Source organism: Populus euphratica, unplaced genomic scaffold (assembly GCF_000495115.2).
Source record: "Populus euphratica unplaced genomic scaffold, PopEup_1.0 scaffold3237.1, whole genome shotgun sequence".
Classification (NCBI taxonomy): Eukaryota; Viridiplantae; Streptophyta; class Magnoliopsida; order Malpighiales; family Salicaceae; genus Populus; species Populus euphratica.
In genome coordinates, this window is record NW_011503067.1 from 1,695 (window position 1) to 13,540 (window position 11,846).

At 29.7% G+C, this 11,846-nt stretch overlaps 1 protein-coding gene across 1 annotated transcript; it reads left to right on the forward strand.

Annotated features, from left to right (window-relative positions):
• The first annotated feature begins 5,385 nt into the window (after window positions 1–5,385).
• On the forward strand, window positions 5,386–7,169 carry LOC105119625 (BRISC/BRCA1-A complex protein). The gene is made up of 3 exons (XM_011017789.1): window positions 5,386–5,745; window positions 6,099–6,263; window positions 6,436–7,169. The coding sequence occupies exons 1-3, from the start codon at window positions 5,485–5,487 to the stop codon at window positions 6,787–6,789; spliced, it is 780 nt and encodes a 259-aa protein (XP_011016091.1). The 5' UTR covers window positions 5,386–5,484; the 3' UTR covers window positions 6,790–7,169.
• Window positions 7,170–11,846: the final 4,677 nt, after the last annotated feature.

Here is an 11,846-nt window from a genome sequence, read left to right on the forward strand (position 1 = left end):
AATCCACTTTGTAAGATTTCTGCAGTTCTCTTTTTTTATGAGAAATTATCTTCATGTGCCTTAGAGTGACAAAATTTAATGACATTACTTACCTCATTGTTGGGAATGCATATTTGAAATATTTGATCAGGACAATAATTGAATAAGTAAAGGTCATCCCAATAAAAATTTTGCACGTTGCTCAAAAATTTTCTTTTGTCTTCGGTACTCTAGTGAGCTGGCAAAAATCCTAAAGCAAGAAAATTGATATGTTTAGCAAACCAAGGCATTGAATTAAGAGAAAGTAGAGATTTATCAGGAAAGTAATCATTGATTGGTGTGATTTCGAGTGTCGAATATGTTGTCACTTTTGATAAAAGATCCGCATCAACATTTTCGGTGCCTTTTTCATCCTCAATTTCTTCCTGATTGGTCATGGCATGAGGAAATGGAAGTGTTGGCACGGAATCAGTCTTTTCCTTGCAATATTCAGATTCAACCCCTTCCTTACCTTTAGAGATTAACTCATCATCTTTCTCACAAGGTTTAAGAATTGGTTTTTGAATAACCTTACCACTACGAAGAGTGATGACTGATTTGACTTGATCCATGTATTGACTTCCAGAACTACTTGCATTTGCATTGTATTGCCCCTTGAGATTTTGCAGTGGTTGAGATGGAAACTTACCTTGCTCTTGAAAATTGAGAGTAAATGTGAATTTTGCAAGAGTGTCTTTAAAATCTGTTATACTTTAAGTAAGTTGAGTGTTGATTATCTCTTGCTTTTCAATGAATGCATACAATGTTTCCTCAAAATTACTTCTAAAAAGTGGAGCATAAGAAGGTGCATATCCATAAGAATTTTGAAAATTATGGTGTGCTTGAAACTGTGGTGGTGAAGTTTGTGCATTATCACTCTTCCAACTAAAATTTTGGTGATTTCTCCAACCAGGATTGTATGTTTGTGAGTATGGGTTATAATTGGGCCTTTGGAAATTGTTTAAAGCATGGGTTTGTTCATGGAGACATTCCTTAAAAGAAGGCACGGTTGGACAATTATTGGTTGAGTGTTTTCAACAGATTTTAATTAACCACTCTTTTTCAATTCTAGTACCTCGACTTTTCTAGCTAAAGATGCAAACTTGGCTTGAAGGTCATGATCTTCCCTAAGGTTATACATACCTCCACTAGATGTATGAGGTTGAGTTTTACTCGATGCCTCATAAGTACCCACGGTGTCCCAATTTTGAGCATTTTCAGCTAACAAGTCTAAGTACTTCATTGCTTCATCAGGATCTTTATCTTCAAAAGTTCCATTGCACATCAATTCAACTATTTGCTTATCTCTAGGTGTTAACCCTTCATAGAAATGTGAAACCAATCTCCATGTTTCAAAACCATGATGAGGGCAAGTATTCAGCAAGTCTCGATACCTATCCCAACATTGGTAAAATGTTTCTCCTGGTTTTTAAGTGAAAGTGGTGATTTGTCTTTTGAAAGAGTTTGTTCTGTGAGATGGGAAAAACTTCTTTAAAAACTATTGTTGCATTTCATCCCAAGCATGAATGGATCCTGGTCTTAAATTTTGTAGCCATGTTTTAGCTTTATCTTTTAATGAAAAAGGAAAAAGCTTTAATCTGATGGTGTTCATGCTACAATTTGAATCATTATATGTGTTACAAACCTCCTCAAATTCCCTTAAATGCAAGTATGGATTTTCTAAATCTAAACCATGAAAAGAAGGTAAAAGTTGAATAATGTCTAGCTTAAAATTGAAATGAGATGCATTAGGAGGGAAAACTATGCATAATTGTGCACTTCTTCTTGTGGGATTCATGTGGTCTCTAAGTGTTCTAGCACGGTTATTCTCATTATTCTCATTATGAAGTGATTGATTATCTTCTTCGGCCATATTTTCTAAAAATGATGAGGATACCCTACAAAGTCTACCACTTGATGTACATAACCACACTCTCATGCACGTGTAGGAATAGGATAAAAGGAAGAAGAAAACAAAAGAAGAAGAAACAAGAGAAAAGAAACAAAGTTATATACAAGAAAAGTAAAAAGAGAAAATAAAATAAATATTATAATTTATACAAAACTTACCTCCCTAGCAATGGCGCCAAAAACTTGACACGACTAAAAGATTAATGTCTTCTCCCAAGTGCAGGAGTGTCGAAGTAATAAATAACCCGGCAAGACCGAGATTGAACCACAGAGAGGTTAATTGTACAAATTATAAACAATAATTATAAACAATAATAATAGTAACAATAACAACAATAATAACAGTAGCAATAATAATACTACTAATACTAGTAGTAGTAGTAGTAGTAGTAGTAATAGTAATAATAATAATAATAATAACAATAATAAAGAAAAAAAAGAAAAATAAAAAGAAGAAAAGTTGATGAGAACTTTGAGATGGAAAATTAACGTAAGGATTAAACAATGATAACAAATAATGTAAAGGTTAGAGGATCCATTAATGGTATGTCAAACAAGTATAGTATAAACTCTTATTATTCAATTGGAAACCACACACAAAGGAGGTTCCAATCATATTATAGATTGTTAACATGATTACATTAGTCATCTTATTCGATTAATGCTAATACTTGTAAATCTCGTCAAGCATTCATGATTATAACTTATGTTAACAACAAATCAAGTTTCTTCCATAGCTCAGGTGTCGGTTATACCATACAGTATGGGCTATGAAAGTGCCAAGCATTTGTTGTATCAAGTGTTATACAACATAAATCAAGATTAGTCATTTAACAACAAAGTATTAAAGAGTGAACAAGATAACAAATACAAAACATGTTAGTATCAAACATTAAAGTCCATATTAAGTTTACATTATACTTATTAAAGTCCATATTAAGTTTACACTATACTTATTCTTACACCATTAGTGTATTAGTGTAACCTTTTCACCTTAACATAATAAACTTAGTTAAACATAATAAAAGAAAGAAAAATAAATAAACAAAACAAGAACATAAACAAGAACAAAGTTAACTAAGTAAAGGAAAGGAAAGGAAATGAAAGGCATAAACTTGATATTAATGAAAGCAAAGCATAAGCAATACAAAAAAAAATACAAAGAGAGAAAGCAAAAGCATGATCTTGATCTGGAGACCAAGGTGCCTAAATGCATGGCAAATGCCTCCTTTTATAGGCCAAAATTGGGAACTATTGATTTGATGACTAATTGATGATTGGGTGACTAACTCTTGACTTGGTGACAATCTTTATCTTCTCTTGTCTGCCCAAAACTTTATTGATAACGTCAAAATTGGAGCCACTCAAAACATGAAAGTTGTAGGCAATTGTCTTAGCTTTCTTGTATAAAACATTCAGCTCATTTTGACTTCTAGAACTCCAGATATGGCCAAAATACTGAACAGTGCTCGGGCTGGAGAACAGATTCGGGCTTCTTTGTTGTTGCTATAATTTGGACTTGAAAATTGCCTTTTTAGATCTTGGGCTCCATATGAAAGTTATAGGCCTATGTCTTACCTTTCTATCCATATAAAGTAGACCTAAATATGAGATCTATAGCTCCAGATATGACCCAATTACCGAACAGTATTCCGGTTTGGATTACACCGACATCTCTTTTCTAATTTTGTTCATCTCTTTGCCCTTGCAATTTAAGTTCTTAAAGTCATCAATCAATCCTTTTATTTATGTGATAGGCCTGCATTTAAAATGAACATTTACCATAAATTAAAGGTATCTTATATTATTAGATATATTATTATAAAACATGCTTTAGTTAAGGAGTTATTGATACTTCAAGTGCAAAATGATGATATAAAACCATGATAAAAATGCACTTTTAAGTACTAATCACACCCCCCAACCAGCTTATTACTAGTCCCTAGTAATCAAAGCGTTAAAACAATTTGCAAATTTCACAAAGCAAGGTATTCATCATTTAACTTCCATTAATCTATCTATAATCTAATTGGAACCTCCTTTGTGTGTGGTTTCCAATTAAATAATAAGAGTTTATACTATATTTGTTTGACATACCATTAGTGGATCCTCTAATCTTGACATTTGTTATTATCATTATTTAATCCTTACATTAATATTCCATCTCGAAGTTATCATCATCTTCTTCTCCTTCTTCTTCTTTTTCTTTATTATTATTATTATAATTATTAGTATTACTACTACTACTACTACTACTACTACTACTACTACTACTACTATTATAGTTGTTGTTGTTATTGTTATTATTGTTGTTTATAATTGTTGTTTATAATTTGTACAATTAACCTCTCTGTGGTTCGATCCTGGTCTTGCCAGGTTATTTATTACTTTGACACTCCTGCACTTGAGAGAAGACATAAATCTTTAGTCGTGTCAATATCCAATCTTAATAAGCTTTTAGGAAAATAACTATCATTTGATGATTATTTATTTCATTCAAGTTTTGTCAAAGAAAAAGGAGATCTTTAATTTTAAGATACTCAATTTTCAACTCCTCAGGTAGATGATATCGTAAGAAATTTATGATATTTGAATTATTTTGATTAAATGCTTCATTGTCATTTTTAATAATTTCTCCAAAATCCATGACATCCAAATGAATTTTAGCATTAAGAACCCATGATAAAAAATTCTTGTAATAACAAGTCATATAAACACATGTTTGGCAAGATTTGTCATGCTTACTTCATGAAAAATATCAAATATGTTAGGAATTTGGTTTAAACATTATAATAAATATTGAATAAATATTTAATCAAATATTGAATAAATTTTTTATGAACTTAAAAAAAAATAAAAATGATTCACTTAAATAATTAAAAGGATTATAATATTTTTTAAGTGGATAAACATATTTTATACTTTTTATTCACAAATCAAATATGATTATATGTTTTAAAACCAAGGTGAATAGCAATCGTGTTGATAACATATTATAAAATTATATACTTAAAAATAAATAATATACTCAATAAAAAATAAAAAAAATTATTTTTATTTTATATAATCTTATAAATATAATTGAAGTACATTATTGTTTCTATACTCGTGTTTATAATTTAATATTAAAATCAAATGTTATAAAAAGATCTAAAATTTAAATGTAATTGAAAATGCAAATGAGTAAAGATTGCAAATAGAAACCTATATGCAATATAAAATTTTATAATATTACGATAACTTGAAAAAAAAAATCCTAAATGTTACCTTAGTTTTGTATTAAAAAAAACTTTTAACAAAAACGGTGAAAAATAACAAAAATATTTTCTGCGATCAGGGGATTTGTTTTTAGGCTCACTTCTGATCATACTACTAGCCAGCTGTCTTGCATTGCTCATTTGTTGGACTTAGCTTTAGGCCCTTGAAATGAAATGGGCTCTTCGGCTTTTTTCCGTGTAAACGACGTGTATCTTTATTCCTTCCTCAATCCCGAAACACAGAGAGGAAACACACGATTGTTCCCGAAAGCAAGAAAATCTGGAGAGACAGCGAGAGATGGAGATGGTAGAAGCAGACAGCTCTACAGCAAAATTATACAGTCTGAATCCAAATCGAATAAGCAACGAAGACATTTTGTTTTGCATAGACATCGGCCCAGAATCTCTTGTGGAAATGAAATCCACAGGACCCGGTGGTAAACCCCTCACTAGACTGGACTCAATCAGGCAAGCTATTCTTGTCTTTATCAACGCCAAGCTCTCTATCAACCCTGATCACCGCTTCGCTTTTGCCACTCTCGCCAAAACCGCTTCTTGGGTACCTTTTCCTTTTCTGTCTCTTCAGAATTTCATATTCATTGAATCGCTAAAAATTGAATTTTTCATATGAGTTTATCTTGTTAGTTTTCAATTTGGTTGCTTGTGTGGTGGCATGATAAAAGGAAAAAGGACCTTTTCTTTTATAATGTAAGTTATAATTCTAGGGTTGCATTCTTCGTTAATTTAGCTCATTTTCTTGATGGATATCATTGTTCAACTATTTAATGCAATTATAATAAAGGGTCCTGATATTTTCCTATTTGGTTGGGAGAAGGCGAATTGTTTGGCCAAGTTTTTATGGTACTTATAAGAGAGTTTGGTGTTGTAGTTTTTTTTTGTTGTATATGGTAGCTGCGGAAAGAGTTCAGCAGTGATGTCGAGTCTGCAGCTGCTGCTCTCAGGGGGCTCTCGGCGGCTTCAGCTTCATCTTCTGGTCCACCAGACCTTACTCAATTATTTCGTGTAGCAGCTCATGAAGCAAAAAAATCCTATGCACAAAATCGGATATTGAGAGTGGTGAGTACTACTCTAATTTTGATATTCTGTTTACGTGAACAATTGTTGCTAAACATGGATGTCAGTTAGATTGTTTAGTTTTCGTTGTCCTTGTATTAACTGAATTATGAGCCCAGAAATTGTGCTTTCAAACTCCATTTGACCTGGGTTACAAGTATTGTGTTGTGTGTAGATTCTGATATACTGCAGATCATCTGTACAACCTCAACATCAATGGCCTGTTAGCCAGAAACTCTTCACATTGGATGTGATGTACCTCCATGACAAGCCTGGACCTGACAACTGCCCCCAGGAGGTTTATGATGCACTTGTTGATACTCTCGAACATGTTTCCCAGTATGAGGGTTACATTCATGAGACTGGGCAGGGGGTGCGAATCCTCCTCCGTTACATGTCAGTGCTATTGTCACACCCTCAGCAGCGTTGCACACAAGACATGATGGACTTGCCCAAGTCTCTTACAAAGAGATCACCTACATGTGATCCAGCTAATGGTGAAGAAGGTGCTCCTATATCCAGCCAGTGAAGACCATGAACAGTTGGAGTATATATGGTTTTTACTTGTAGGCTGTGTGGTTTTCACTGTAAGTTATGCGAGCCTCCAGTTAGATATAATCTGTAGCCTATCTTCTGAGTTTTCTTCATATGTACAAGCTGTGAATTTTGCTTCATGCGATTTCAAATGAATCATTGGAAATGCGTCCTGAGTGTTATATATGGTCATCATGGTTTATGTTTGGCAGACAAGATGGCTCTCCCAAGTAGACTGGATACGAACTAGGCTAGACTTCCCATATTCTCTAGTCTGCTTTGTAGGGAGGAAATTGATATGGTGAATAGTTTTCGATCTTTCAACTTGAAGGGAAGCATCTTTCTCTTTAATATTCTTATTTGTTTATTTCCTGAGATGAGGAGGTGCAAGTTATGGCTGACTTACAATTTGATTATTTGAATTTGCTTGAACAAGTGTCCCAATCTTTTAAGCTTCATCTATTCACATTTGATAAAAAAAAAACCCGAATCTACGTCAGCTATAGAAGAGCTAAGAATTGTCAGGAAAATAAATAAGGATCTGAAACTATGCTCAACTTTAGTGCTATGTATTTGACAAACAATTTTTGTGCTCTTTCTTTCTTTACCAGTGATGTAACAATGCCGATGTTATGGAATAGCTAATTTTGGAGGTCGTAAATTTATGAAAAAAATCATGGTATTCAATAAACAAAATAGGGTGCTTTAGAAAAGAATCTAGGAAAAGAAGTGGTGGCCAAAACTCCCTTTTGTTATCAGTTCCACGAGGATAAATTAGCCTACGCTGAGAAATGTTCATTCTGATATTGAAAGCTTAGTCGTTGGTATCCTGTGCTACGTTTGCATGTTAGATTGGTTAAATTTTTTTCAATGTGAAAAAAAATAAAAATAAATTCAACTAATGCTAGTATTTTTAAGAATATAAAAAAAACTCAAGACTTATATTAAAGACTTCCATAATTTTGATAATTTACTTGATTGGTTTCAAATTCAATTAGTTTAATAATATTATTAAAAAATAATAATATTAAATAAATCAAACTAAATAAAAAAATTAATAATAATCAGCTTAAAAAATAAATATTTGCTAGTATTAAAAAAATATATCTTATTAATATTTTTAAAACATCTTCTTAATTTTATTTGATAATAAAAAATAATTAAATGAGAATGTGATAATCCATAGAAAAAAATAAAAAAATATATGAAGTCAAATGTTAAAAAAAAATTAAAAAAATTAAATTAAAAAAATAAAAAGCCGACTTGAGTACACTCGAATCAGACTGTCAAGTTCGTGATTTGGTTGTAAGATCATGATAACCTAGTAAAAATAAAATGTAATAAAACTATAAAACTCAATTTTCAAGCAACCCACGTTTAAGGGGAAAAAACTAAAAAAAAAACCCTGAATCAACCCTCTAAGCAAACAAACAGGCACATAATATCAGGATTATCCGATATAAAAAAAATAAAAAAAATCATTAAGCAGAATTTTCAATTAATCTAATATTGAAAGATAAAATTAAAAATAATTTAATTTTAAAAAATGACTAAAAAATAGATTGAAGTAAACTCGGGTTAATTTTTAAAACTAGTCGGGATTAATCCTATAGAGGGTAAGAAAAACTTGAATTAAAATTCCCAATCAGCAAAATATCGAGGTATGAAATTAAAAAAATTCAATAAAAAATCCAAAAATAAATAAAATAAGGATTAAAAAAATAAGGATTAAATTTAATATAAAAATAAAATAAAATATTATATTATATTAATGAAAAAAATTAAAAAATAAATAATAATTTAAAAAATAATAACTAAATTTAATAAAAAAACAAAACATGATACCTCTTTAAGTTTGGCTGGCTAGCATAACTCCTAATGAGATGAGAAAAAAAAGCCATGGAAACTCAATTGTCGCGCCACAATCTACTTGTGTCGTACCACCGAGAAGAGCATAGCATGCCATTTACAATGCCGCCACAAAATTAGGTTATTTTTCTTTTTGTTATACGCATGGTAGCCTCTACTAAGTGTTTGGAATGTTTTGTAGGCTTTTCATTTGTTGAAAATTTTCTTTGACGTTAAAACTTTGGGGGCCTCAAAGCCTTCATTGTTGGTTATTAAATGTATTTGTAAGTAAAAGAAATAAAATAAAAATAAATTTGATTACATTCATTTAATATATATATATATAAAATTCATTTTCTCAATTATAATGCATAGTTACAAAAAGCTTCAAATTTCTTCTCAAAAAAAGAAAAACTTCAAAGTTACTTTGTTTCTCAATATCTTAGGCATTTTGTAAAATTATTTTTCATTTAGATAAAAAAATAATGTTTTTATTAATTATAGAGTCTGATTCATATAAAACCATTTATAAACACCAGTTAAAAACCTATCCTAAAAAAATCTTATTTAATCTAGAAATAATACACGACTTAAATTGAGTAAATAAAATTTAGATAATAAAGAGATGGATAAAATTAAATAAAGGAAAGAGAATCATGGTACAATTAATATAAGAAGGAAAAGTAGTGAGGCACAAAAAAAAATGAGAAAGAAGAGGGGTTAAGATGTAATTAATAAAAATTTGACTATAAATGCCCCTCTTTTTTCTTCTTGGCTAATGGTTTTCTACAAAACGAGAAGGCTAGAGTTGTTTGATTTTTTTCTACTTATTTTCTTGTTAAATTCACCTAAAAAGTGTAATTAGAGTGATTAAATCATAATTAGGCAAACAATAGAGTTGATTAAGTGTTTGAGGGTTGTTTTGAAGAGAAAAATCTTAAAGTTAGGATTTGAAAAGAAAAAATAAGGGAACTTGGATTTTTCTTGAATTCATTCCATGAAACATCACCAATTAAGGTAAAAGAGCATATTTAAGTAATTAATTGTTATGATTTGGTGTTTTAAGAAGAAATTCAATTTTTAGGATTTTGTGAACATGTCGATTTATGGTATTAATTATAAAATTGTTGCAAATTTTGATCGAATAATGTTTGTATGCATGTAATATAAATGGGTAATTGATAAATTCATAAAGATAAAAAAGAAGAAGAAGAGAAATTGGAGAATTTGATGTATTGTTTGGAATTGCCTGAATTTGTGTGTTTAAAATTGATAATAGATGTAAAGGAAGGAGAATTTCCAAAAGAAAAGAAAAGGAATTCTTGCAATTCTTTTCTGTCAAAACCACCTTAAAAAGGAAGGGTTTAAATGTGATCTTATCAATGTAGGAGGTCATGTTTACTAAAATCAGTTAAATTATTTTAAGGTTTAGAAATAAAAAAAATAAAAAAACAAAAGGTGGATTTTATTCCCTTTTGGATAAGGAATTCAACCAAACTTAAGTAAAAATATTGAATTTGATTAAATGAATGGGCACGTAAATAGTCTTAGGTCGTGTTGATATAAAACATATATATATATACATATGAAGGTGGAAGTGTTAATATGAATAAGTAAGAAATTAAAATTTAAATAAAAAATTAGATTGATCTTTATGATAAATAATCGATTAGTGATAATTGATTTTATGGTACATGAGAGGCTACAAGGCCTAATTGGCAACAAGGGATCACATCATGTACATTGACATTAGGTATAACACTATCAAAGAAGCTATTTAGTTGTATAATTGTTACTTAATTCCTTAATCATATTTTAGTTCAAATAGAAAAGCATGAAAGCTAAAATTAAGATACTATCTTCTAGTTAATGAGATTTATACACTAATTACTAGGCAAATTATAGAAACTAGTTCCTAAATAATGAGATTACTGCATTGTTTACTAAGTAGATTGTAAAAACCAATCCATAATTAATGAGATTAGTGCCTTAATTACTACGTGGATTGTAGAGAATAATTCCCTAATTAATGAGATTAGTGTCGTATTGAATAAGTAGATGTTGAAACTAGTTCCTAGTTAATGAAACTAATGTCTTGTTGAATAGGTAAGTTGCGAAATCATTCCCTTATGAAATGATTCTAAATTTTTAATTGTTGTAAAGTGTGAAATTAGTAACTAAATCTTTTGTTGTAATATACTTTTGTGTTTAAAAATTGAAATATTTAACTTATTTAATTATGAATGATGTAATTCAAAGAAGTTAGTTTATAGTCTTGTTATTTATCTATTTAACCATATTTATTTACTATAAAAAATGATGAAATTCATGGAGTAATCAACTTTAAATATTGTTTTATGGAATATCAAAATATTAATTCTACAAAAAAAATGGGAATTTCATATTATGATCAAGTTATGAAATTCCTGTATGATGAGACATGCGTTGTGATGAGACATGCGTTGTGATTAATGTTGAAGGTTGAGAAATTATTTAGTCAATAACTTGGTATTGAAAATATAGAGGAGATTATGTCAAAAGTTTTGGTTAAAAAAATTGCACAATTAAAAAAATTGATAATTTCAAATAAATGATCATAAAATTATGATTTAAATTTTTAGGATGTTACACCAATACATGGATTAAGAGCCATAATATCATGAGACCATGATGCTTACAAGTTGAGTTTAATGACATTTCAAATTCTTGTAGTATCTTCTTTACTATGAACTTTATTCATATTCTTAGAGAGAGGAATCATGTCATAGATCATTTAGCAAAGTCCATAGAAAAGCATATCTATTTCCTTGGTTTAGTTTGTTTTAATTTTAAAGTTTTGTTTTTGTTATGGTTTTATGGGTTAATAGGTTACTATTTTGTTTAGTTTTGTTTAGTTTGTAAAGTACATATTTCACGTTTCTTTCTCTCTTTATATAGCTTTTTTTTTACTGGTTATAAAAGATCTTAATAAATTTATCATCTTATATATAAAAAAAAGTGGATAAACAATTATTTATTTTAATAGGAAGCCATGGTATGATTTTTTTCACTAGACAAAAGAGATGATGAAATGTGTTTTCAAATAACATGTATTGACACTTTACACACACTATATATATGCATGGAAATAATGAATAGCAATGCTTCATACATGCAGAATGTAATTAAAAAGTTATTTTTCAATATTAAATGCTTTTGTATATG